Source organism: Phodopus roborovskii, unplaced genomic scaffold (genome assembly GCF_943737965.1).
Source record: "Phodopus roborovskii unplaced genomic scaffold, PHOROB, whole genome shotgun sequence".
Lineage (NCBI taxonomy): Eukaryota > Metazoa > Chordata > Mammalia > Rodentia > Cricetidae > Phodopus > Phodopus roborovskii.
This window is the reverse complement of record NW_026125397.1, coordinates 8932013-8952587: the sequence shown is the minus strand read 5'-3', so window position 1 is coordinate 8952587 and position 20575 is coordinate 8932013. Positions and strand designations below refer to the sequence as shown.

At 36.7% G+C, this 20575-nt stretch overlaps 1 protein-coding gene across 1 annotated transcript in view; it reads left to right on the top strand.

The window, feature by feature from the left end:
• Lama2 (laminin subunit alpha 2) overlaps positions 1 to 20575 on the top strand; it is a 564428-nt gene that overhangs the window by 341208 nt on the left and 202645 nt on the right. Inside the window, 3 exon segments of the mRNA XM_051175465.1 lie at positions 6581 to 6667; positions 14168 to 14379; positions 17658 to 17764. Coding sequence (XP_051031422.1) covers positions 6581 to 6667; positions 14168 to 14379; positions 17658 to 17764 — 406 coding nt within the window.

Sequence of the window (20575 nt, the reverse complement as noted above, 5' to 3'; positions counted from 1 at the left end):
TCATAAATCCTAGAAATCAAAGGCATTTTGGCTCTAAATTTCTTAGATAATATTGCGAAATAAATCAAATGTGAGGGAGATAAAAACAGATTGGTATGATTATTAAGATGTATGGATACAGATGGGTATATGATATTTAAATTATAAATATAGATCACCTTCATTAGCTCTATTTAAATTATAAATATAGATCACCTTCATCAGCTCTTTACAGTGTACACTGTCCTTTTCATCTTATTGATGTATACATTTTTTTATTTTTAGATTTAAAGCTGTAGGCCTGTTACTTGTTTCTAATCGGCTAGCTCTGTTTAAATTATTAACCCATTTCTATTAACCTAAGTATTTCCACGTGGTCTTATCTTACTGGAGAGAGTGGCTGGCATTCTTTTCTCTATCCTCCATCTTGGAGCTCCTCCCTCCTACTTCCTCTCTCCTCCTTGTCTCCTAGTCCCACCTATCTTGCTTTGCTATTTGCCAACAGTACTTTATTCATTAACCAATAAGAGAAACATATTTACAGAATGACATCTCCCATCACCTTCTCTTTTCTGGCTAAAATAATAAAAAGGTTTTAACCTTACCATAGCAAAATGTATAACAAAACAGTTATCAAATAAGAAGCACAGTTAACAATATTTAGTCCATTAACATTTAGCAATATTTAAAGAAAATATTTCATTATCTATCCTATCTTGGTGAGTCTGAAGTCCTATATGTAACTTATCTTTCATCCTAACTAAAGAAAACTATAACCATAACTATCTGTCTTCAACCCCATCAAAGACCACAGAAAGACAATATATAAACTCTAGAAATGACAGAGACAACTCGCCGCCTGGTCAGTCACCTGAAGTTCTTCTGTAATGTTCCATCTTCATCCCATAGGCCATAGTGTGTCTAGCAGACACTTCAGCAAAGCAGGAAACTTTAAACTGTCCATCTGTACTGGCAGTTTGTCAGACTGTCTGGCAGACTCTTCTATGAAGGAAGAACCCTGTAGCAATGTCCATCTTGTATCAGCAGTCATTTTCTGTGGATGCTGCATGTGCAATTTATAGACAGTCCGGGAAAGAGCAGTATCTTGCCCAAATTGCTAGTCTTGACTTATTAAAGCAAATTCCATAACTTGTTTCTTCAAGGTCCATCTTCCTTTCTAATGCAGGTGGTATTTCCAGGAGCAGTTGTGCCTCACTGTTAAGAAAAAACCCTAAACCATTTTAAATGCCATATTATGTAGGTCTTTGAAAGGTTTGAAGAATGCCTATCCATCTCATATACATCTCTGTGTATCTTGGAAACCTAACCAATTTAACTCTAAGTTTTGACTACCATAGGTAACTATCTATAATATGTATTAAATTATACATTATATTTTTAAATGAGCTATATAAACACAATACCTAAACAAGAGGAGAAATATACACATTACAAAATTGACCTTAAATTGTATCAATAAATGAAAATCCATTTTAAAACAAAGTTTTCATCTATATACCATAATCCCCTTTTTACCTTTAAAAGAGTTGGTTGTGATCATTAACCATTTATAACCAAGCCCATTTAAATGACAACAAACATTTATAAACAATATTTGGGAATTTGGCTGTCATTCTTTCCAAACTGCTTCCTGCTGGTAGGGGGCGCTATCACGGGGGATCCAAAGGAGATGCAGAAATCCTGGCTGTAAACTGTAAGGTTGCCTTGACCCGACTGTTTAGAATGTTGGATCACCTGGGACTCTGTTTCAAGGGGTCTTTCTTGATCAAACCACATTAGTCTAGAAGGAATCCTCAGCTTTTTATTTTCTGTGGAAACAAAAGTATAAATCCTCTTCCCCAATAACTTGTCCTTAGATTTAAATTTTGAAGTCAAAGCATTTTTTTTCAAGTTGATAAATTTTGTTTTCTCAGGGGAGGTTTATATAGGACTGTGGGCAGGATGTGAGCAGGGTTTGAGCATAGCCAGGGCATGGGCACTGGCACATAGTCACAGATGAGGTCAGTAGAAGAAATGCCCTGAATTGTTTAGCTAACCTGTAATTGGCTGTAAATTGCAGCAGGAGAGATAGCCCTGAGCTGGTTAGTTACTCTTTAGCTGGCTGTTAATCTGCTGCAGGAGAGAGAGCCCTGAGCTATTCTTTAACTAGCTGTGAGACCACAAGCCTGTACCTTGGAATGTTCTGCTGAACCTTCTGTTTATTTCTTTAAGAGGCAGTAATTTTCTGCCTGAGAAACCTGAGGTTGTGAGGATGGTGATGGTCCCCAAAAGTACTAGGCATGGCATGACACATTGTGACACTGGTGTCCACTTGGTGTGGGTGAAACTATTCTTCCTTGGTTGCTCTATATGAGACACTGACTTCTAGACTAAAAACCTTTAGACTAATATTCAAATATTCTCTTCCTGTAATTGAATTGATTTTTATCTATGTCTATTCTACCTTATCCCTAAAAAGGAGTTAAGATTATTGTATGTTAATAGATTAGCATGAAAAGGGAGCTTATTATTTTAAAGAGATGTTGGTATTTTAACCTGTGTAAAGAAAAACGGTGTGCTTAAGGAAATGTAGGCATCTGGGAAATACATTTGGTATTTCAGTGTTTTACTGATTTGTATGTGAGCCTCAGTATATCATTTAATTCTCTGGCTTAATTTGTTGATTTGTGAAAAGAACTATTGCGCCATAAAATTTGAAATATATCAGTGTATCTGTCTGAACATGATGTAGTAAAACTTAAATTCAACACATAAGCAAATCTATAGTGATTAAACCAGTCTGAACCTGATTGAACTGGCTTGAACAGGATAAAACTGGATCGAACTTGTCTAAACCAGTCTGAACTGGATAGAGCCAGATAAAACAGGTCTGTACCAGTTTGAACCTGTCTGAACCGGATCCAACCTGTCTGAACCAGATAAAACTGGTCTGAACCAGACCAAATCAGTCTGAAACTGTGTAAACAGGTCTGAACCAGATAGAACTGGTCTGAGCCAGATCCAGCCAGATAAAAAAGGTCTATACTGGACTGAACCAGATCAAACTGGTCTGAACCGGTCCAAATAGGATAAACCCGGTATGAACTGGATAGAACTCGTCTGAACCAGATAGGACCAGTCTAAACTGTTCTGAACTGGATAGACCGTTTGAGCCAGTCTAAACCGGTCTGAACTAGATAGTCTGAAGCGGATTTTTAAAATATATAATTTGAATTAATCCAGCAGTATTTCTTTTAACAGTTGTTGTTATTTCCTCAGCAGTCAAACAATTTAAACATAACAGAACAGCATATAGTATCCAAAGTTCCTCTGTGCTTTCCATCTTTATGTGGGTTTTTATTACTCTATTTCTTCTACACCTACATTTTAACCATAGACAGTAACTAAAGTAATGAAATTTCCTTGTGAAGAAGCACATAGAGTATAAATATTTCAGTTTATATCCATTAATTTTTAGTTACATAGCTCATTGTTTAAACACAAAAAATCCATGAATATTTTTGCTTGAACACTTAGGATGTAAGAAAAAAAAAATAAGAAACTAGCATTGAAGATTTTGAAATTTCCCTCAGTTATGCAGTGTTTAGAGGTCTATTTATAGAAAGTCTTTGTACATATAATAATATATGCTTGGCTAGCTAGAAGGGCTCTACAGTTCATCACAACAGTAGCTTGCCTATCTGCAACATCTTTGCTCTAGGATCATGTTTGGTATCATGGGCTGGAAAATATAGGAAGAAAGACTTTTTCTTCTGTTGGAGAAGAGTGAGCCAACTAGAGTTGAAAGGCATAAGGTAATCACTTGAAGTCAGTGATCATTTTACCATTCCCTCTTTGTGTCCCAAAGCAATTAGCTTCATATTTGGACCAGAATCAGTTTAGAGATGCCAGTCCAGAGTCTAAGGGAATCAGTAATATGCACTTTAGTTTCTCATTCTAATTTTTTATGTCGTTGGCTGTCACCTTCTCCTATAGTTACCACTACAATTACTCTAAAAAATAAACAGTGCTCAGTTAGCATTATTTAAAGAATATGAAAGCATACATAGAGGGATATTTTAAGAGGAGATTTTATTTGAATACACTGTGGCAAGTATGTATATTACCAGGAGCCTAAAGTTATGTAATCTCCCCAGCAAGTTTGAGTGACAGATGGTTATAGGGAGAGAAGAGGATCAAATGAAGATCCTGAAGTCATGAATCTCATGTAAATTCTCCTGGAAATTAGTGTATAACTTGAAGAAGAAAAATTAAGTTTGTCTCAGCAACTCATAAGAATAGGTTAAAATTCCATACAATTATGATAAAAGTACTCTGAAATGTTAAGACTTCATCACATTGAATATATTGTTATTGCTTAACATTTTTTCCTGAAAAGGTATCGATCTCTGTCAGTAAGCTCAGTTGACTATAATGCTGTTAGTATTAAATGACAAGGGAATATTTTTCAGAATTTAAAATTTATTTTAGAAATGTTTTGAGATGTCAGATGCCTGTCAACCACCTCTGACATGTCTTTATGTTAAACTGACTTAGATTTTTAAAGAATAGTTCACTTGGTTTTCTTTCAGTTACTTTCAGTTCTTTCAACAAGTTTGGTAAACTCAAGCTTCTCCTTGGGGTCCCTTTCTCCATAAAGATAAGGCAGTTTTAGAATGTCAATTTTGGAAGAACACACATGTACACAATAGTGAGTTGTCAGAATTCCATTCCTTCTTTAAGTTTTGCAAACGGTAACAAATGGCAAGTAATGGGATAAATCAGTTTTCCATGTATTTGTTTTAATAAGTGCCAAGATATCACACATGGGAACACCTTCATTGTGAACTCCCCTCTAACAAGACCTCTTAGACCACAAGCTGAGTTCCCACAGCACACATAAGAACCTCTCCACTTGCATAACATTTATAAATTCAAGGTTTTCCTAGCTTGAGTTTCTCTCTTACCTCATAGATTCATTTAGGCTTTCCAATGAGTTGAAATAGCTAGTCTGGAGGGTCTAATGGATCATAATAACTTGGTGCTATAGAGAAATGAGAATTATTGAAGGACCACTCAGAGTTATGCCAGAGGGAGGTTACTTTTAAGTGGTAGTAACAATCTGATTGGCACCAAAGTTGGAAAAATATTCCTGAGTCGTACAGAGTATCAGAAGCAGAAATAGACCAGGGCCCAAAGTGTTGAATTTATTGTGATATCTTTAATTATTTGGCTTTTAAGCAAGCCTTTACTAAACAGTTTTGTATTAGATTAGAGGATATTATAGGGAAAACATAATTGGAGTAAGATTGTGGGCAGTTACTTTTAAAACGGTGGATGTTGTGGAGTCTAGAACAACTGATGTCCCAGAGATCATTCGTATGAGAAGAGGCTGGAAGAGTGATGGGAAGTGATGGAGTAGAGAAAAACTGATCAAGAGATATGAAGCTATAATTAATTGGTACCAAGAATCTCTCACATGAAATTATATAATAAGGGCTCTAAGGTAAGAACAACATGTACCTATCATCTATCTATCATATATATAATTTCAGAAATCTGCATCATTAGGCTCTGAAAAATTTTAACATAAAGACATGAAAGACATTTTAGGAGATATGTTTAACCTGATTTTAATAGGTACAAGGCATAGAATTAAACACAATATAGCACTCATATATGCAATTATATTATCATGTAAATATAAAAACATAAACTTGTATTATATATAACTTTATAAATCAGGTAAAAATAAAATGTATAAAGAAAAATGTATCAGAGAACTGAGAATGCATTAGGAGAGACTGACTCTTAGGAAAACCAGAAGTTACATAGAGTCAGCTGTTGCTTGAGAGGTGTCTCTTACCAGAAGTGGTACTAACCCTGGACAGAGTAAAAATGGGTGATGCTGCCATATAACTGCTGATTTTCTCACTTGATATCACCCACTGTCATTTAAGCCCCAAATTACAACTGTATTTAAAGACATGTACATTTTGGAACATGCCAGAAGATGCGAGATAACAAAGCCGGTTTGTTTTGATTTTTGTAATTATAAGCAGAATGTATGCATTAGATCTTTACTGAAAGCTTGTCCATCCATGTAACACATGCCTGTAGGCAAACATGCACAGCAGCCTTCATCATGCATGCTCCGCCCCATGGTAGCTGGTCTGGATATAGGAACCCATATATAGTTATGATGACTCCACTGCTGTTTAAATGTGTCTTGGAATTCTCTATGCTGCTTCAAATTCTGAAGGGTATGCTTGGAGAGGAAGGTTGTGAAAGTAGGTTTTGTCGGGGCTGTGGAATTCTTGATAAGTTGCTGTGTTCACTCTTCTTACTGGTGATCTCAGAACAGTCGAAAGTCAGTTAATAACATGCCACGGGGACACTGCTCTCCACTGGGATACATTCATATCTTTCAAAACAGTGATGCTATTTCACTCCCCATTGGCCAGACTCTAATTTCTGCCTGGCAAATGAGAATGGCCAGCCTGTACCCTTCGGTCACAGCAGTAGTAGAAAAAGAGATATGAGGGTTCACTGCTAATGACCTCACGGATGCTTTTTCCTTGTCTCCCAAACATTACCATAGCTTTAGTCCAACGTGCCATTTAGACCGGAGTCTGGGATTGATCTGCGATGAATGTCCTGTCGGGTACACAGGACCACGCTGTGAGAGGTAAGCACATACCATATTGCCTTGCAAAATGATTTCTACTTTGGGAGTTATAAAGCCACAGGCATGCTCTTCCCCTACTCTAGAAAAGCCGCAGTGCTAAAAGAGGTGAAATAAACTTTCTTATCACACTTGTCACACAAATGCATTCTATTTTTATAGTATATTTATTCTCTGGAAATTGGTCTATAAATCTCCATTCACTCTGAGAATATCTGATTAATGTTTTAATCTTAAAGGTTAAGCATTAACCTACACTCTTTCTAAAAAAAGTTTTGCTCAAGTGGAAAGCCGTCATGGTAAGATTTATCTTACTGTCTACCCTTGGCACCATTTATTTTTCATAATTAGCTTTTTGTCCTTAAAATGTGGCTTAAATTCATAGTTCATAGTTCAGCAAGTGGCCTATAATTTACTGTAAATATATTTGAAACAAAAACAAAGTGCAATTTATTATCATGATTTATATCCCCTTCTAACCATTCTGAAACTGGTATCTTAATTTCTGTTGAGTTTCTGGACACCAGAAACATAAATATTGTTGTAGACAATTTCCATAATATCATTTCTTCCTTAAATATATTTGAAGAACTTTTTTTTTATGTGTGGTCACTCCAAATTTATAAAGTGATACTAGTTTCTTCCTTGAAGATGTGAACAAACAGAACACCTCCTCCCCCTATGTTCAATGCTGAGAATCCCTCTTGAAGACCATTGCTGGGGATATGAGTGAGGCAGAGGAAGAGAAGTCATATCATGGGCATGGCCTTCCTTCACTCCTCTTACCCAAGGCTAACCATAAGGAGGGCTCTTTCTACACATCATTTCCTGCTTTCTTGGCAGCCATTACATGCTCAAACCTTCGCCCAGGGAGAATTTGGCCAGCAGCTAGTAGTCTGCACACAGCACGTCAGCTGCACTTTCCAGCAATAATAAGTCCTGTCTGTGATTGCAGCAGCATCTGTAAATGATGAAGGGGAGGACAGACCTAAAGTAAGAGGGATTGATTTGCAATTGAGAAACTGAACATCTTCAGTTGTGTATTTAAAAAAGAAAGGCACGTGTAAATATGACATTCTAGTAGGACAGCATACCATCACTGAGACAGAGTTGCAACAATATCTAGTACCCTCACCCCAGTTCACTACAGGTAATCTTTTTTTAGCAACTGGAAAATGACAGCTTCTCTGTCATACAAGGCTATTAAATCTGCTGGGTGAGCATGGCCTCTTATGTATTTATATTGCTTTGCTTGGTACACTGTCCTTTCTACACATTAGACAGTTTCTGAGACTTCTGCAATTTAACAAGTTACATTTTATGTAACAAATATTTATTTTGCAAGTACCATATGTTAGGTACAAGGTAAGACACTAAATACAAACAGATGTGTTTTTCTGTCTTTGTCCTCAAGTAGCTCACAACTTTCTTTAATGTGAGTAAGAATAGTCTCATGTGTTTTAGGGAGAATTCTAATTAACTGATGAAAAATCAGCAAAGAAGCAGCTGACAGAAAGCATGATGCCCTGTCTAAAATCCGTGTTAATCAGATTTAAAAGAGTGAGATACATACAAGGTGTAACAAATATTATATCTTAATTCTACTTTAAATTTGTCAGCCAAAAACAATCTACTAGTATTATTAGAGAGGTAATGAGATGCTATATTTTTTAGCGAGCATTTGGGTTAAAATTTTCCTTGAACAAATGGGTTTGCCATTTCAGTGATTTTTTGAGTCAAAAACCCATCAGATGGATCATAAATACTAATGGAAATATTTTTGATGTACTTGTGGATATTGAAGGGAAAGATACAGAGTTCAGGCTCAGGACCGGCTACTGATTACATTGTGTATCTTATGATTAAAACCATTCTGTGAAAGACTTGTGTGATCCCTGTCTGCACATAACAACCAAACCAAACATTTTACAACTGACAGGGTGTCTTCCATGCTGTCACTATTCCTGTTGTAAGGACTTCCATAATCACTTAAGTTCAGGAGGGAGATACCCATACACATGGTAATGGACAATGAGGAAGCCCAGCCATTGACTATATGTATGCAGACTTAAATATTCTGCCTGTTTTTTAGGATATGAATGTGTTGAGAAGAATGAACTATAACTTTATATTGTCTATCTCAAACCATTTCCTTTGTGAGATTCCAGTCTTCTATGAGAGTTGTGAAAACTTACAGGCATGGACTGAACAATTAGAATTTTTCTGTATTCTCTTCTGCAAGCCATCTTGAATTAAAGTTCTAAGCAGTTTCAGAGTTCAGGGTGTTTGCTTGCATGTGTATGTGTGTGTGTGTGTGTGTGTGTGTGTGGTAGGTGAGTGTCTAAGATTATTAGTGTTTCATAAAAATGGACACACAGTGTGACTGACAAGTCATGAGTAATTCATCCAACTATGTTCCAGCTAACCTCTTCCTTTCCCTGGTCCTCACAATTAGCTTTCCCTTTAGATCTTTCTACTACCTCCCCTCTTTTCTTCCCACTCTTAGAGGAATAACTGTTCAGGAACTGTTCAACATCCTCAATCAAATATTGGGAATAGACATCATCTATATCTTCATTTGTCATTTTATGACTCCCTCCTCTTTCCTTTAAATAATGCCTTTATTTATTCTCTAAAATTTTACCCAATATATTTTAATCATATTCATGCCTCTCCCGCAGCCCATTCCAGATACTTTCCCACTTCCATACTCACCCATTTATCCCTCCCGCATAAAAAACAAAAACAAAAACAAAAAACAAACCCCCCACAACCACTCAGCCATCTAAATGAACAAATGCCAAAACATAGTCCAGTTTTTTGGGGGGACTACTTCTTGAGTGTGGTTAATACACAAGGTGTCATCCTTTGTAGAAAACTGACTTTCTTCCAGCAGCAACCAAATGTCAATAGTTCCTTAGCTAGAGCAGGACCTGAACTTAGTTCCCATCTCTCCTCCTCTGTCCTGAGAAATCACCCAATTTTTGTTTTTCTGGGCAAGATTTATAAGAAGTGAGAAGGTAATAGAAACAACAAACCAAGTCTAGGAATTCCATATATTCCTGCTTTTTTACTTGTAAAAATCCTTTACTAGGGCATATAGCACAAGATGGGTTTGTCCCTTGAATTGAGGGAATAAAAATACAAGCAAAGCAGCCAACCAATAAAACTAGTGAGTGGGATGACAATTGTAAATAGAACAATGTATCAAATAATTAAGGATGTTCTTTGGGATGCAATTGCTAAGTCGTAGCCTGCAAGCATTCACAGGCCTTCTTTGCTGTGGAAGACTTACACAAAGGAAATAGAGCTAGGATATCAAGAAAAGACATTTGTTATGATACTTTGTTAAGATTCTAGGCTTATAGCATTTGGGAAAGCAGAGAAAATGGCATCGTGACAGGCATGAAGGGATTAAGTGGGCACTGGACTATAAAGAAAAAATTAAAATAAAGAACACAAAGCTAATTAAGTGGCAGTGGCACTTAATACAGAACTAAGTGACTTTTGGTATTTGTAGCTTCAACAACATATTGCACACATAGACACCGAGAAATACCATGACACATTAGGAGAATTAATTCTACAGGAAAAGGTGAAATAGTGAGATACATGGATTCCTTAAACACCATCTCCTCCCCAGCTGGCAAATACTAAGAACTCACTAGTTGAAAAGAGAGAAGCCCAAAGAGTTCTTAAAGTAGTAACCACTGAAACTGTGGATGATAACTGACCCCAAAGGCTTAACATTTAGAAATTTACTACATTTTAATTAAAACTTTATTTAAATTTAAGTTTAACTTATATTTAATTGGCATACATTTAAAATTTACCAAATTTTAACCACAAGATTCACACTGGATATAAATGGAGGACATTTTTCTTTAATTTCAGTTCCAAAAAGCCATTTAGATATTCTCTACTTCAAAGAGGTCTTAATCTGGATCAAGTACACTCACTCTCAATTACAGTGCTGCAGAAATTTTCTGACCAGGTCTCCATCTTCGGCCCTTAGGTCTTGGCTGCAGAGAGATACTTATTCCTTGTTAATAATTCTGTCAAAATTAGAATTGTACCAGCTGAGGTTGTGAGAGGCTGCTCACATGTGATTGTGCATTTGGAGGAGGGAATGATTGGTTCTTGGATCTAGCACCAGATTTTGTGCCCAAGAACCACTTCTGGCCAATGGAGCCTCAGTGCTGTGCTCGGGTGTCCAGTTGGGCCCACTGGCTCTGCACTGCTTTCAGGGTTGGCAAAGGCACCTTGTGAGCATGCCAGATAGCCTAGTATTTACCTGAATGGGAAGTAGGGAATAGGGAGGATACAGCTCCACCGCCCAGGGAAACCCATTAGATGACAGGCTCCTCCTCAGCGGATGTAGTTCTCTCTGCAAGATGACTACACTCCTTCAGCCTTTAAACCAGACACCAGTACCTGTTCAGTAACCAACATTCAGCTCGGTATCCTGAAAAGCTCTGTTATGAAAGTTTTCTTGTCTGGCCTGGTCCCATCACCCTTCTCAGCCCCACACAAAGCCTTATATTAATTATTGAACTGTTGGCCAAATGACTAGGGATTCTTATTGGCTAGCTCTGTCTTAATTATTAACCCATTTCTATTTATCTATGTATTTCCATATGGTCTTGGCTTACTGGAGAATGCCCGGACCTGTTAACGCCTTTGGAAGCTCCATATGGATTCTCTCTGCTGGGCTTTCCCTGCCTACTTTTCCCAGAATTCTCCTCGTCTCCTAGTCCTGCCTATCTCCCTACCTCTATTGGCCACAGTGTTTTATTCATCAACCAATAAGAGAAACCATATATACAGAAGGACATCCCCCATGAAGGTCTTTGATGATTCTGTACATTGTTTGTAACTCTCACACATCTCTAGTTGTTCTGTGGTTAGGTTTTTAAATGTCTATTTCTTGGGCCTAGACCCTAGGGTAATATTATGCCTTATTAAATTAGTGTAATATAAAATTGCTCTGATGATTTATTTCCTTTTCTATTTTAGTTTTTCTTTTAGGAAGATAGAGAATGAAAAATTAGGCCAAAGATGATGACTGAAAACTGCATTAAAGAGTGATGGAACAGAATGAGAAAAAAGTCCTATCAGTCCTATTACAATTTTCCTATTATACTTGGCCTCTACTTCTGCCATTCATCTTCATTAGTATTTCTCCTCCTACAGTAAATGATATTGTTCCCAAACTATCAGCTACAGAACTGTTATGTAGCCTGAATTCACATTTACATTTAGAAATTCTTTTGTCAAACAATTAATGGTTTGACCTGATAAATTACAAATATGAAAATGTATAGTCAACATCACCATATTTAACAAAGAACCCTACAAACTGATTTTTACTGTCTTCATTTGGCCTTTTCTGTGAAAATGAGAGGTCTGGAGATTTCACATTATACTTGGTTTGGGGAAAGACAAAGTCTGGGAGGCTGGGATAACCTATAGGGCTATAATATTTACTAATTTTAAATAGATGGCACAATAGTAAATGTTATTATTAATACTAGACATATGGCATGACATTCTCTCCCACTGGGATACTTTTTAATCCCTAATGGAATCTCTGTAGTTCTTTTTAAAGTATAATGCACACACATATACATCAGTAATAAACACCAAATGATTAAACATTTAAAGGTTGCTCATATGTGACTGTGCACTTGCAGGAGGGAAGAATCCCACAACAATCATGTAGTATAGTATATAAATTGTCATGTATATTCACACATTTTCCTCATCTAGATCCTGAAATAAAAATGGCAGGTGCCGGCTTATTCTGTTTAATTGTATTTTCTGCATGCATATTTTAATTCCAGGAGAATATGGGACTTATTAGTTGGTACATTTGTTAAGAAAATATATAATACTTCAACATGTAATTCCATCTCTCCTGAGGTCTGTAAGACATTTTTAAAGAAGCAAGATGAAAGTAATGGGTTTGTTTTTTTTTGGGGGGGGGCTTCGATAATGATTGGTGTAGAACATTAGTCTAAGAGGCAAAGGCAATCTTAGGAGAAAAAAGAATGAGATATGAACTTATGTGGATATTATCATAATAGGAATCCTAAGATCAAATAAGGCAAACATCAGGTTACAAATTCAATGTTATCCTATTATTTATTTTTTAAAATGCTCCAGAAGGAATTGTGATGAAATTTTATGCACTACAATGCTATTTCATGGCCTATAACAGGGAACTAATAAGTAATTTTTGGCAGTAATAATTAGTAGCAATATTCTTCTAATTTCTAATTCCTCTTAAAATATTATTATATAATCTCAAATCTGCAACATTATATTCCCACTTATAAAGCTTCTATGAAACTTATATTAATCTATCTGTATCAAATGAACAACTTTGACCTAATAATGTTATTAATGCATATTGTCATTGAGACATTAATATTTCCAATGGAAGACCGTATCTGAGCAGAAGAGCATAAGAAGCGTATGCTTTTTCCTACAGTGGTCTTGTTCCCTCTAAGTCTGGAGCCCTGCTACAACATATTTTATTTGATAAGCTGCCACAGATAGCAGAGGTAGAGTGGCCACAGCCTAATGCTCTCTCATCTCTTCTTTGGTACAAAGCTTGAGAAAAATGTAACTGAGTGGACCATTCAAAGTATAAATGGAAAATCTTGGCAAAGGTGGAGCTGAGCATTTAAAAAACATGTGCATCAGGGGAAATGGATAACATAACTCATAAATAGTTTTTATGCCACAGTTTATAAATGTATAGTTTGGGTTACTTTTCCTAGAATTCCTAGAATGTGGATTTGAGTCACAGGTCAGCACCAGCCTACAGCCCACTACTGTAATAAGCAGGCAACCCTACTTAGACTTCTCCTGAATTGAGACTCTTCATTGAAAAACAGACTCTTAATCTATGTGCAAATGTACACAAATACTTTATTAATTCAGAGATGACCAGAGCTCCTACCCAAGTGACTACAATACTTTCTGAGACACAATTACTTTCAATAAATGTATAAATGTTGAGTTTGTTTACTCATAACAAGCTCTTGCTATAGAAACAACAACAACAAAAATATGAACTCTCTCTCTGTCTTTGTGTGTGTGTACAGAATGACTGATTGGACTTGAAGCTATAATGTTTTATATTATAAAGGCCTTGCAGTATGGGCTTAGATTTTTTTCATAATGCCAGCCACAGATTTCTTATTATGCTTTGGTTGAATCTTCAATGTCAGTGACAAGATTTTATTTTATTATCTGCTGAGATCTAATTATGAGTGGAGCTGTCAGATTTTGTCTTACATCTATACCACAGTTACAGAAAAGCATTTTTTAAATCACTTTGCATTTGAAAAAAAGGAGGGCTTAAGAGGAAAATCCATTATTCTGCCAAAGGACTATGAAAGATATGTAAACATTGAGTGGGGTGGGTTTCTTGAGCCACCCCTCCCCCCCCCCCAACATGCACTAAAATTTCACTTTTGGAAATTATTACCTTAGGTGTGCAGAAGGCTATTTTGGACAACCTTCCATACCTGGAGGATCATGTCAGCCATGCCAATGCAATGACAACCTTGACTTCTCCATCCCTGGCAGCTGTGACAGCTTGTCTGGCTCTTGTCTGATATGTAAGCCAGGTACAACAGGCCGGTACTGCGAGCTCTGTGCTGATGGATATTTTGGAGATGCAGTTGATGCAAAGAACTGTCAACGTAAGTTGTGAACTATTGATGTCCCTGACAAAATTGATGTATGATACCTCAAAGAAGCTGATAAGTTCTTGAGTGGGGATTGGAGACTAGGAAATTATCTGTAATACATGGATGATGAATGCTCAGGGAAGACATGAAGTTTGCGTGTTCCAAAATATTTCTTTGTAGTAATGAACAGAATAAACCCTTTAAAATATATTATAATGCTGTTGTTGATTTTCAGGTTATACACATGTTTACACTCCCATACGCAATGAAACTTTTTAAATGAACTTAAATCTGTAACAGAAAAAGAAGAAATTAGAAATGATAGTCTATTTGGACTTTCCCATTAGTATCAACTTAGTCATTTGATTGAAATAAATTCACCTGTCCATATTATTTCATGGTACCTGTCAGTGGGTGTTAATTGCTTTTGATTTTATATGAAGACATTACAGTTTTTGTAATTTCCTCACAAGTGCAAAAACATGACAATGATTTCACACACTGGTATGTGATAGTTGAGTAATTAATTCTTGTGCCAGAATTACTTGTAGAATGTTACTCAGTGTTCTGGAGCTTATTGGCGGTTATCCACTTCACCAGTAAAGTCCTTAGGAAGAAAGCTTTAAGACCAACAACAGTTCATTTCTGCTGAATTAATGTGGTAAGCAGAGACTCGATGCTGAGGTGGGTCCCAGGACCTATGGAATTGGAGGCACCACAGGAATCTCCTCCTGTTACCTCTGCTGCAAACAGCAGTGACCCTCTTTCAGGAAAAGATGTTTCTCTCCTAAATGGAGAATCTGGGTGTTAGCTTTTTGTCCTTTCAGGATGACAATTTGTTAAGTCAAAGCAATTCACTCTCTGGAGCAACTGCCATTTGTTAAAATCACAAACTGACTTTCTCAACAAAATTTCCCGCAAGACCAGATTGACTTTAAACACTGTGGAATTTGGCATTTCTGTGAAATATCAAGGAACACAAGTACATCTTATTTTCATGCAGAACACTTAAGAGTTTTAGTCTCTAGCTGTGGGACTCTAGGAATGGTTTCCTCATATCCAAAGGGTCATGAATTTTCTTTGAGGATTAATGGATGTAGCATATACAGGGGGTGTAGTGAGCACTTAATGATGGAGGTGGCTGCCATTGTCAATCTTTGGAAGTGGTCCCTGTGGCAATTGTGTATATTAGTGGCTCACTAATTCTAGGTCTAATTATCCATTTCATGTAATAACTCCCTCCGCAAGGCTAGACATTCCAGTTGTTTTATTATAACCTGTGGCATGAAATCCTATGACAACAGAGGAAAATATGAGAATAGGAACCGCCAAAATAAAATGAATGACTTGCCATGAAGTATAGGTCTAGCTGTGATTTTCAAGGCTCTTCAGTATATTACTTGATTTAACATCTATAAAATAATTTAGTGAATATTTTTATATTTTTCAGGGTTATAATATCTTCTCTACACATAGACAGTAAGCTCTTACCCAAAACAAGTTGATAATTTGTGGTGCTAAGCACTCTAATCACCGAATTCAGCTGAGCCAGGAGGATCACAGAGATGGAGGCCAACTTGGGCTACATAATGAAACCATCTTAAAACACACACACACACACACACACACACACACACACACACACACACTCACACACAAGATTTCTGGATTAAAAAAAGTATTTTTGTCAAGATAAATTACATGAATGTCCTGTTTCTCTATAGATACTTACAAAATCTATTGCTCTTGTTATTTTTAGATGACATTAATAAGTTACCACTATCTTTATGGTAAATTTAATTTTGTAGTTCCTACTTCTAAAAGAGGGAGTTAGTGATCCTAAACAATTTGAAATTTGCAAAGCTTATATATAGCATGCACAATAAATTTATGTAAAGTTACAATATGCAGAGCAATTCTCATGTACACAAGAAAACAAATTTTTAATAATAATACATTTTCTGTACTTGCTCTTACACTTCACCTGTAGACTATCTTTGGGCTCTTGACAAGGAAAAGACATGGTCAATAGGCTGGGCCAGTTTCTTAGTGTGGCCTCAAGTTAGTAGACACTGAAGACCAAGTTTTGATGGAAGGGAACCAAGAAAATTTTAGAAAAAATGTTTAAGAGAAGTAGAATCTGGAGGCAAGTGAGCAGGATAGAACCAGAAGATGACAGGGTAGCTATTTTAATGTATTTATAAACTGTGGTGTTGTACCATATTTGCAAAAGACATGTATGAATAAATCCCATGTCATCTTCTCCCCACAACATTATTCTGGTATCAGTGCAATTATGTATACCATTAAAACATGCTCGCTAAAAGCATAGTAAGCCATTAATTACTACCTCTGTAAAATAGTTTTTAGGGTTATTCAGTTATTACATGTTTCAGAATAACTTTGTAAAATTTTTCTAATACAAAAGTGATAGAGAAGTAACTAAAGCCAGTGTGTTTTCTACATTTGGAGATGAAATTAAAACATATAAAAAAATATAAGTGAATTTTAGCAATTATAATGTTAAGTTCCTAATAGATTTGAAGTAATGTTTTCATTTTATTATGTGCATTTATACCATAAAAGGTATATGTATATATATACCTTTTATGATATATATATATTCATTTATATTCATTATTATTATTAGAAGTTAGGTCAAAAACTGGCACATAGTAAATAAACATCATATTGAAAATATGTTTAAAATGACATTATTGTTATATCAATAGCATGATTGATATTGAAAATTTCTTCAATTTGCCTCAACTTTTCAGGGGTATGTATTTTATATATGTGATTATAATAAATAGCTGTTACCCAGTGTGTCTTTGAAGAGGTAAAATAGCTTTGAGCCAGGAAACAAGGACTCCATGACTCAAGCAGATTCCTGGACCTGCCATAACACTTACTAAGCCTGTGACATTGTATATTTAACAATTGTGTTTTAGTGATGTGATGTGCGACGCATATGTCAGCAATGTTTTTAATAATGTAGAGATGTCACAGTGATTACATAACAGAATGTCTGAAAGAGTACTCAGGTCACTAGAAGACATCCTAACACTGAACCCAGGTGTTGATGTTCCCAGAGGATCCCGTACTTATTTGCAGCACTTTGAGTCTCAGATTTTTAGATTAGGGATGTTCATCCACAGAAGCCTGTGCAAATATTCCAAATCTTAAGATATATCTTATGCCTGAGATGCTGCTGGTCACAAGTATTTCAGATAAGAGCTACTCGATCTGTAGGGCCACACTTTCATTTGCCATACATCCTGTCTTTGCAGCCTGCCATTGTAACACCAATGGCTCTTTCTCAGAGATATGTGACACTAGAACCGGGCAGTGTGAATGCAGACCCAATGTGCAGGGGAGGCGTTGTGATGAGTGTAAGGTAAGTACCACCCTCATTTCCTTTCCATGATGGATTCCATGTTCAAGTTGAAGATAGGATTCGGAATTATTTACTGTATTTGTACTCTATGTAACATTTTCTCAACAAAAACAAAATTTACTATACATTGCAGTTGGCCTGTGTTCCTACATGCAAATTTGTATAATAATTGCTGTAATATAATTATTTACTCGACAAATAACAAATCTAATTCTAGTCGGTGGGGAGTAAAATAATTTACCTTGGAGGAGGTTACAATGTGCAACTCCTTTTGCTCCCAACCAACCCCACCCCATAAACACATTTTAAGTTCTGTCATTTAAAAGTTAGCTTCAGTGGATAACCATTCATGGTAGTGAAAAAAGAAATATCAATATACTTTTAGAAACATCAGTTGGCTAAAATGGAATATCCCGTCCATTGGAATGTTGTTTTCAGTATCAGTTTGTAGTGATGGTCCTGCCCTGCATTGAGATTCTTTTAGGAGACCCTGTCAATTTTGGATCCTGTCACGTAGATACATTTTCTTATTCACAACAAACATGTAATTTTCAGACATCAGACGGGCCTTTAGTAGAAAGTTTCAAAGTACCCCTGCTTCAATCTCTTGAATAATACCATATGTTCATTCTGCTTTGTTTCCTTGTTTTTCTTCTGTTGGGTTTTAAAGCTCAGTACGTGGTGGGACTCAGCGAAGCAATTCTGTGAGCTATGTGACTGCAGTCCCCTGGGCTCTGTGTCACCGCAGTGTGATATGACAGGAAGATGTGTCTGTAAATCAGGCTTTGTAGGGAAACAGTGCGACCTCAGCAGGCAGGTGCATCATCCTGAAGAACAGCCACACAGAGTGCAGCGGGTGCTGGGGTCTCCTCGGAGGTGGGGTTCCAGCAGTTCCAGCGGGTGCCCCAGGGGAACCTATTGGACTCCTGTGCCGGTAGGCACTGCATGGCTGTGTGGGCATGCTGTGTTCCTGGGCTGTAGCCGAAGTGGCTCGCAAAGCTTTTACCAAATAATTTTAGTCGCTAAATGTGCAACCTGGTCTTTAAGTGTGCAAACTGCAAATGCAGAAGTTACAATGCGTGACTAAAGCCTTGCCTTTTAAAAATTGATGTTTTTATCCTTTTAAAATTGCATTTAAGTGCATAAGTTTCTGTTGAACATCACTGTGGGGAGTGGAGAGATGGCTTACTGGTTACAAGCATTTACTGCTCTTCCATAGGACCCAGCTTTGGTATCCAACACCTAACTCACAATCATCTGCAACTGCAGTTCCAAAGGGTCCAATACCTGGCCTCTGCAGGCATCAGGCATCAATGTAGTACACACATACATTCAAGCAAAAGACATACACATAAAATGAGATATTTTTAAAAGGATGTCTATAGACAAACCAAATAAAAATTTAGTTTAAGGGAGCTCAAGGTATCAAAAGTGACTTTTTCTGGAGAATTAAGAGCATTAAAGTAACATAAGCCTGACATTTCATTTTAGCTAACATTTTGCTCATGTGCACTCCAAGCACAGAACAAACACATACTCACTCTTTAAATGTACAACAGACACAAAGTAAGGAAAACTTACCACTTTTGAAATTTTCTCCCCCATTGGATGGCTGACAGCCAGCTACCTGTAACCATAGTTCTAGTGTATCAACCACCCTCTTCTGGAATCCCCAGCATTTGCACGCATGCGTATGTACACATACACACACATACAAATAGACATATACACACAGAACTACACATACACAGATACACACACATACAAACAGGCACATACACTCATAGACACACATGCACCTGCACATATACACATACACACATAGACACATACATACAGACACATACGCAGAGACAGACACACATACACACGCACACACACACACACACACACACACACACACACACAGAGTACATACCATTAAAAATAACTCTTGAAAAATGAAGTGTAGATTCTGAAGCCAGGCTCACTGATTTGGGAAACTGACTGACCGATTGATTGATTGTCTCAGTGGTGACCCTCAGATTTCACTTTTATTTGCCTCTGTTGCATCACTATGTAAAAAGGGGTTAGTAGCTATAGCCATCTGAGAGGGTTGTCCTGGGAGTTCATATTTGTTAGAGTTGGAGAGCCGTGCTTGGCACATAGGCAGCAATAAGCATTTGTTACCGCCCCAAGTGAGAGTTAATGGTGGAGTCATCAGTCCTCCAGTGGGACCAGGAAGAAAACCCTTTCCTGTATCTGACTGTCCATGTAATCTCAGTTACAGACTAGAACTGTTTGTTCCTTAGATTTATTTATTAGAAAGGGTTTTCTTTGAACTCGGGAATGGAATTGTGAGTACCAAAGTTATTAAACTTTTATTATTTTATTATGAAGTTTGGTAGCTTTATTTGGGTGTAATTCAGTTTTTTTAAACTATATTATATAAATTTTAGAAAAAGATTATAGCAACACTTTGTTTCTATATTTCCTTTGGAATTTTTTAGTGACAACTGTGACTTAGAAATCCATTATATATATATGTTTGATTTGTCCATTAAAGGAATGTGCATATCTGCATATGCATGTGCATATTTGCTAAATGTGGACAATTCAGAAAATAAAGATGATTGTAAAGTCCTGTGTTTACAGTCAAGCTAAGTATATAAAGGAAGTTATAATACAATGACAGATGGAAAGTTTTATACCTATAATCAGATGCTTAAAAAAATGTAAGTCTGGTGGGCCAGGAAGATGGCTGCTATGAAAACTGACACCCTGCTTCCAGCTTCCACTCACAGTGGAAGGAGACCAGCCCATGGGAACTAC